The 7,343-nt window shown below is 38.4% G+C and overlaps 1 protein-coding gene across 1 annotated transcript in view; it reads left to right on the top strand.

Moving 5' to 3' along the window:
• Positions 1–7,343, top strand: part of DNAAF1 (dynein, axonemal, assembly factor 1) — a gene marked incomplete at its 5' end in the record, with an annotated part of 11,480 nt that overhangs the window by 3,875 nt on the left and 262 nt on the right. Inside the window, 7 exon segments of the mRNA XM_010072803.1 lie at positions 1–92; positions 334–455; positions 979–1,193; positions 1,973–2,233; positions 2,837–2,946; positions 5,612–5,684; positions 6,836–7,183. The exon segment at positions 1–92 is cut by the window's left edge and continues 13 nt beyond it. Coding sequence (XP_010071105.1) covers positions 1–92; positions 334–455; positions 979–1,193; positions 1,973–2,233; positions 2,837–2,946; positions 5,612–5,684; positions 6,836–7,183 — 1,221 coding nt within the window.

Here is a 7,343-nt window from a genome sequence, read left to right as displayed (position 1 = left end):
AGGAATGCCCAAGTATTTCTGTTCTCGATCTTTCCCACAACAATCTAAGTGATCCAAATATTATAACGATTCTGGAGACCATGCCTAATTTGGTAAGCCAAATATAGCTGAGGGTTTGCATCACGTACATGGGTGAATCCCATTAAGTGGTTTTGTCGGGTAGTCTAGTGCACAAGAGGTCTTGGTCTAAAGGAAATGTTATTAAACATTACCTGTAACACCCAGGATGATTTATTCACTCTTTGGTTTTGAAATACAGGGAAACTGTATATCCAGTTTGGGGTTTTTTTTTTTGCTACTGAACTTTAAAAATTGTTTCCCTCGTGTCTCTAGCATGTGCTGAATTTGATGGGAAACCAAGTGATACAGAAAATTGCTAATTATAGAAAAACAGTTACTGTTCGACTAAAACAACTAACATTTCTGGATGACAGACCAGTTTTCTCAAAGGACAGGTAAGAAGAGAGACATCATTACACAGCAATAAAGCTCAAATGCTAATGATCACTCACCCATTTTTTGTCAATATTGTAATGGAAGGAGAGGAAGACTGGTATAATTTATTGAGAGTGGGTGACTTTGAGTACAAGAGTATCATACTATGGAGTTCTACATCTAACATACCTAGAAAAAAACATATTTTTTTCCCAAGATAATTAATTCTTGAATGGAATTGTTTTATGCAAAGTCTGTAGATCAGAGGCGAATCCTATTTTCAACAGAAACGAACAGGTGTCTGGAAAAGGAGAGCCAAGATCAGCACTAGTGGCGGATCTCTGGTGGTGTAATCACCAGCATTTGGATAGATTTGTTTCTTTTGTTGCAGTTCCACATATGAGATAAGGTATACGTGCATCCCTGTTGCGTAAGAGATGGTCATTGCTGTATGTTTTTTATGCTGTTGCAAGCTATTTTAAATTTCATTATAAAGATGGGCTTTGATAGCTATATTACAGTGACCTTTTGTGTTTTCATTAGAGCCTGTGCAGAAGCCTGGGCTGTTGGAGGGCGTGAAGCTGAGAAAGCAGAAAGGGAAAAATGGGAAACCAGAGAGAGAAAAAAAATGCAGGACAGCATCAATGCTTTAGCAGCAATCAGGCAAAAAGCAGAGAAAAAGAAAAGACAAAAGTATATGGAAGAAAGAGTTGCGAGTGCAAAATGTGGAAATGGAGATGCAACTGACATCCTAGAAGGTTTGTGGTTACTATTTTGGAAGATGTCTGTGTCTGCTTCAGTTTGAATGTTTAAAATAAATTAATAGTTCCCAAATGTTCAGAAGCAGGCTGATGCAATTTTCGTAATGTGTTTATGAATCTTCTTTTCCCATACTAAATATTTTATTAATCTTGGCACACCTTAGATTAACCACAATGATTTTAGGCAATCATCACCTTTCTTGCTGCTGATAAGACAAAAAACCAACAAACCACTTTCTGTCCCAGCATTTCAAGCTGTTGTTCTCTTCATGAGAGAAACCAGGCGCTGGTCAGGGCAGCAATGGTTCCAACAGGCATTCATGGGTGCAGGCAGGCCGTTGCCCAAAAATATTTCCTCAAGATAATGGGTGCAGGCAGGCTGTTGCAGTGTTTATCTTTCACAGGCTCTGAAATCAAACACAGCTGACTAACAAGTAAAACTTCTTCTGCAAGCAGGTAGAGTGCATAAAGGAGAGGGTAACTTCAGCGCTTGTCACTGATCCATCAGAATGCTCAAACGTATATTTAAATAGGTAGTCACTTGTGAGTCTTCAAATTTAACTACAGATACCAGCTTTTTGCTGAGAAACTGTGTTTGCTAGGGAGTAGAGATACAGTCTTGGGAGGACTACTGATCCATGAATGGCTGCTCAAAGTAGGAGTGTTTGATGCATATTTTAGGCCAAGCTAAACTATTAAGACCATGTAGTAAAGTTTGGGTATTTAGAATGAGTAGATTAACGCAGCAGTTTTAATGATTTTTTTTTTTCCTATAGGAGCACCTGCAAATTCAGAGGACAGTGATGGAAATTCTAATACATCAGAGACTTCAAATATATCAGAAGAGGAAGAAACTCAAGACAAGACTGAGCAATTTAGAAGTGAAAGTTCTGATGCTCGTGATGAAGTGATAACACTTCTACCAAATAGGGCAGGTAACACAGATTTCCCATCTAGAAATATTCCTGTGAGAATTCAAGCGGATGCACAAGATTCAAACTCTTACAGATGCCCAAATTTCATCAAGAAGACAGATGGTAATGAACACAGAGAAGAATCAAACCAAACTGAGGATGCAGAGACGATGAGCCAAACTCTTAGTGTAGCACTGCCTCTGCCATGATTCAAATCATCAGAACCTCCCATTAGATTTCCACAGTGACTAGTTGAAAATCAAGTAATGCTGGATAAAATATTCTTTAGATACAGCAAACAAAAAAATTTCTGGGGCTTAATCTGCAACTTCTGCTACATAAAGATAGAATTCCACTTCTCATACGCACCAGGTTTAGTGACAGGACAGGAGAGCTTACAGGCTTCCCTAGCTCCCCCATAAACTGGGCAGTGTGTCTGCCAGCAGGAGGTGGACATCACTCTAAAGGTGGTTTTGGGCCTTCACACATGGCAGAATGCTTTTGTAGCTTTGTGGAATATATTAGTGCAAAATGCAAATATTAATTTATACAATATAAGGAAGACCAGGATTATGATGGGAAGACAAAGAGCTGGATTCAGCTGTGAAGTCTGCAATGGTAGTCAGGTGTCCTGGGTTAAGACAGGTTTTGCAGTGCTTGCTGTTGCAATATAGAAAGTTTTCTGTTCAGTTAGTTCTCTGCAACTGACTATTGTTTATTTTTTAGATCTACCAGGAGAGAAAGCAGCTACTGAAAAGGCCATGCTTCCTGACCTGGGTGAAGATGCTGAAATTGAACAGATCAAACCGGAGACACCGGAGAAACTTTATCTTGATGTATGTATTGGATTCAGATTTTGGGAAGTTCAGATTTGGGTATTGTCTGCTCCCACATTAATTCTTGTAACATCCTGGCTAATAAAACTATATGGCCAGGTTTCTAAGAAAGGTCTACTATTAGGAAAAGTAAAAGGAAAGAAAGAAAAAAGCCCAAAAAGTAAAGTTGTAGGGGTATTCTTTCCCTCTAATGTAGCATAGATAAAAAATTTATCACTACTTCCAAAGTTTATTTTGTCTTTTGGCCATAAATCACCTGAAGTTGACCTTCTATCTTTGTGATTTTTCTGCAGAAGTTATTTGAGGGCTCTCATTTAAAAAAAAGAAATCAGAACAAAAATAATCTAGTGAATACATACAGCCTCTTAGGCAAAACTCAGGTGAAATATGCAGTTGAAAATGTGAACTATTGTAGAAAAAGCATAAGGAAGATATAGCCACCCCCTCATTGTAAATGTTAGCTAGCAGTATCAGATATTATAAATCCTCAACATGTAACTTTTAGGTATATTTCCAAGAAAAGCAGAATGTGCATTATTCAGGTATATAATAAGCAATTGACATTTTAATATGGTCTTCTATTATCTAAGATTTCTTTCTGATGATGCAAACATTTAAACATGTTTAACCACATTTAACCATGAGGAGGACATGGATACCACTGAAAAATACAATCTCACTTCAAAGGAGAACTACTCACTATGTCCTAACCTAGCAATAACAAACTTCTGAGCTTATGATTCCACAGAGCACTTAATATACTCTTTGATCCCTTCTACTGCCACTGTTAACTAAATTCTTACTGAAACGTTTTTGAAAAATCTCTTAAATCTTTCCCATGCTCTTAATTTCCCAGGAAAAAATTGCATCCTGTTATCGAAGGGGTCAACTCACTGCTTCAGTAGAGGCTTACTGCTGCATCCTCCTGTCTAGCTGTTTTTAACAATAGATTTACCAGGATAGCAGAGAACTGACAACAATTCCAAGTAGATACAATATTATTTTTATAAGCATCTTGCCGGGTCTGAAATAAAAGCTTTAAATAAATAGCGATGCCGTAGGAAGCCATAATGTGAAGATCTCCCAGCTTCAGTGTTTGTTGTTCCCTCGGTGCTATATGGCACCACAGCACGCTTCTTTGCACAAACTTTCACATAGTGTAAGAGGAACTCTTCAGCATATGTGTGTGAGGTTTCATTTGACAAATAAAAAGTGCAACTATTCTAATGCTACAGAAGAAAAACCAGACCCAAATCACATCCTAATCCACATTTTAGTGTTCTGTGCTACTTTGTTCTCTAACTGATGATTAGTGACGGAAAGAGCTTCTCGCAACACCCTCCAATACTTACGCTATTGCAGCTTTTCCAAAAAGACTGAGCGCTGGCATAGCAGGGGATGGCTGGGAAGATGCCGGTGGTGAGAAAGTCCAGGGCAGCACCGTCGTCTTTATTCATATCCTGCACTCAGTAGATGGTCTCAGTAGTAACATAAGGGAGAAGAGTGGAGGAGGATTTGTAATGCGGTGGTTGTGACATCCCTCTGTCAAGTAGAAACAAGCCCGTGTTGCTGCATACGCGTTGGCGGTGTTCGAACTACATTCTGTGTACCTAAGCCAGGATAACTTTTAGTAAGCTGGTTTGGTTTCATCTGCAAATGCACCCAGCTGATTGGAACAAGACTAACAGCTGTTTCACTTCCCTATTGACATCAAATTCCACCAACTAACAGTCTCAAATCTTAATTTGTTCATTTTTAATGCTATTCTTATAAAACTATGTGACTTCAGGACATGCTGCACTAGCTACAGCCATATCAGGAAACAGAAATTTCCTTTGCTGATTTTAATTCTGCAGTAATCTTCACCACGCAGTACAGATTAGATGTTCCTGATGCTACCAGGCCAAGCAGCTTGTTACAAAATCATTAAGCTCTAAAACAATCTAAAAACAAAAGGAGATGTTTTTACCAGTACTGACTTAGGTCAATACTGATACTAGTCAAAATCACAAAATTTTGTGATTTTTTATTCCCATCCTCTATATTTGGTTTCATATCATCAGATGATGGTTGTCTTAGATCATATTTTCTAATGGAAAGCTGAAAGGATTGGAGCTGTGTGAGGAAAACCAGTTCCCAGCAGGTTCTAGATCCTTAATTTGCAGTTCTAGATCCTTAATTGTGATGCATTCACAGCGACAGGTTGTTTTATTAGATGTATTTTGGTTAACAGAGTTTACTGATAGATGGTTCCAGGTAGATTGCAGATCTGGATTTGGCTCTTAGCCATGAAGACGGTGCAGTTGAGATTGAATCTGTTGAATGGGCAGGAAACAGCTAATAGGCATAAACCACGTTTGCTTTGAAAATCCTGTTCATGCCTTGCTGTTTATCCTTTTTTCCTTCACAATCACACAGCATTCAGCCTGACATGAACGTTATTGCCTTCCCATCTGCTGTTTCTGGAGACAGATGAGTTTTCCTTGTCCCACATATGCTTAACAGAGAAAACTGTCAGAGAGGATGACAGTACGGTATTGCTGGTGGTGGCCTCGTACCCTGAAAAGCATTGCTTTGAAGAAGATTCCCAATGAGATAGAGATGTCGTATTTTATTGGTTACAGTAGCTTTTCCCACTGATTAATGATCTTGTGATTGTCCTCAGGATCTGCCTGATTTAGAAGATGTAGATGGAAATGAATTTCCCCCAGAAGAGGAAGTCTTTGTTCAAAAGGTAAGATTCTTATTAATTCCCATGATGAAGCTTCCCTAAACACATTTACAAATGTTTTGCAAAATCTAAGTTGTGGAATACTGTTTTGGGACATGCAATCAGTTATGCATTTATAAACTAAAATGGATGTTTCAGCAGAACTTCCCTATCCACGTGTAAATCTTTTTTCAATTTGATTTTTTTTATATTATTGCATTTCAAAAATAGGAGAATGAAAAACTAAGATCAAGTAATGCAACAGTTAAATAAGATGCATTTCTTAGTAGCATGTAGTGTTTTAATGAAGATTAGTCTTAAAATATACTTTATCAGTACTAATAATGCTGCAAAGGACTGAATAGATAGAACAAATTGCCTGCTACTGAATAAAATCAGACTTTCCAACTGAAAACACAGAGATATCGAAACTCCTCTGTTCTCCACTGTGGGCTAGTCAGATACAGGACAGTTCATGCCCACGTTAGCATTGTACTGTGCTCAAACCAATCTGCTAGGCAAAAGCCTACGAACAGAAACAGAAGAGGAAAAAAAGGAAAAAGAAAGCAACAAAGATTAAAAGCACAGGTTTGATTCTCATGCTGATGTTGACTCATGCTTGTCTTGCTGGAGAGAGAGGCTGAGACAGTACATGTTTGTACAAGTCCCTCCAAGATAACGCAACCTTTTCCTACCGGCAGTGTGAGGCAGGGAATTTATTTGCTCTTTTGGTCACAGACTCGCAGCAGTGTTGCAAAATGTCTTGGCCAACAAAGCCTCCACGTAAAAGAAAATCAGGGAAGGGCACAAAGAGGATTATTGAAGGAGCACGTGTTAGCAGCTCTCACGCTCCAGTTCTTAACTGAAGTCAGATGAAGATGGTAGTTGTATTACTTTACCTCGACAGGGACCTGACTGAGCCCACACATTGCTGAATAGCTGAAATAGGTTTTCTTTTTATGAACTTTTAATAGTTTATGGTCAGTTGATCGATAATGCCTGAGAAACAGTTAACCTAAGATTCATCCGCAAAGAAGCAGAGGGTGAAGCACATCTTCCACGCATGTTGGGAGAACAGCACATCAAAGCTGACAGCTGTTCTGTGGATCTAAGAGATATTTACCCATCTTTTAGCTTTTACATCCAGAACAATATATTTTCAATTATTTTCTATTTTTTAATACCACCCAAAGATTGAAATAATTTCTGAAATGACAGGTGACAGTGATTCTGCATTAGAGGAAAACAATAAAATCATGTCTGAGAATTCACTAGGAGAAGTTCCAACAGCAATTTTTTCAAATGTGTGTAAGATACAGAAAGAACATGAAAAGGAACGCTTAAGATCCCTTGCTGAAAGCTTCCTTACAGTGCCTGCTCATTCAGAAAGATACTTTGAGACCAAAGATAAAAAAGCAACCCCCTCGAAACCCTTGATACAAGAGGTTATCACTGAGCCTGAGGATAATCTGCTATTGTCACCAGTCTGCGATTGTCCAGATGACCCAAGCCCATGGAAAGAGGAAGGTAAGATTACAGTGACATAATTAATCACAGAGGAAAAGGTGGGTGGCACGTACACACTAAAATTAAGGATTTGTTCAGCTCTTGTTGAAAATATTTTCAATCCACTGTTAGTTAACAATCACCTCTTCCTTTTATTTATGTGGGAATCCTAATAAATTAG

Source organism: Pterocles gutturalis, unplaced genomic scaffold, assembly GCF_000699245.1.
Source record: "Pterocles gutturalis isolate BGI_N339 unplaced genomic scaffold, ASM69924v1 scaffold31492, whole genome shotgun sequence".
Lineage (NCBI taxonomy): Eukaryota > Metazoa > Chordata > Aves > Pterocliformes > Pteroclidae > Pterocles > Pterocles gutturalis.
Note: the sequence above shows the minus strand (reverse complement) of the source record. Positions and strands in the feature narration are given on the sequence as shown.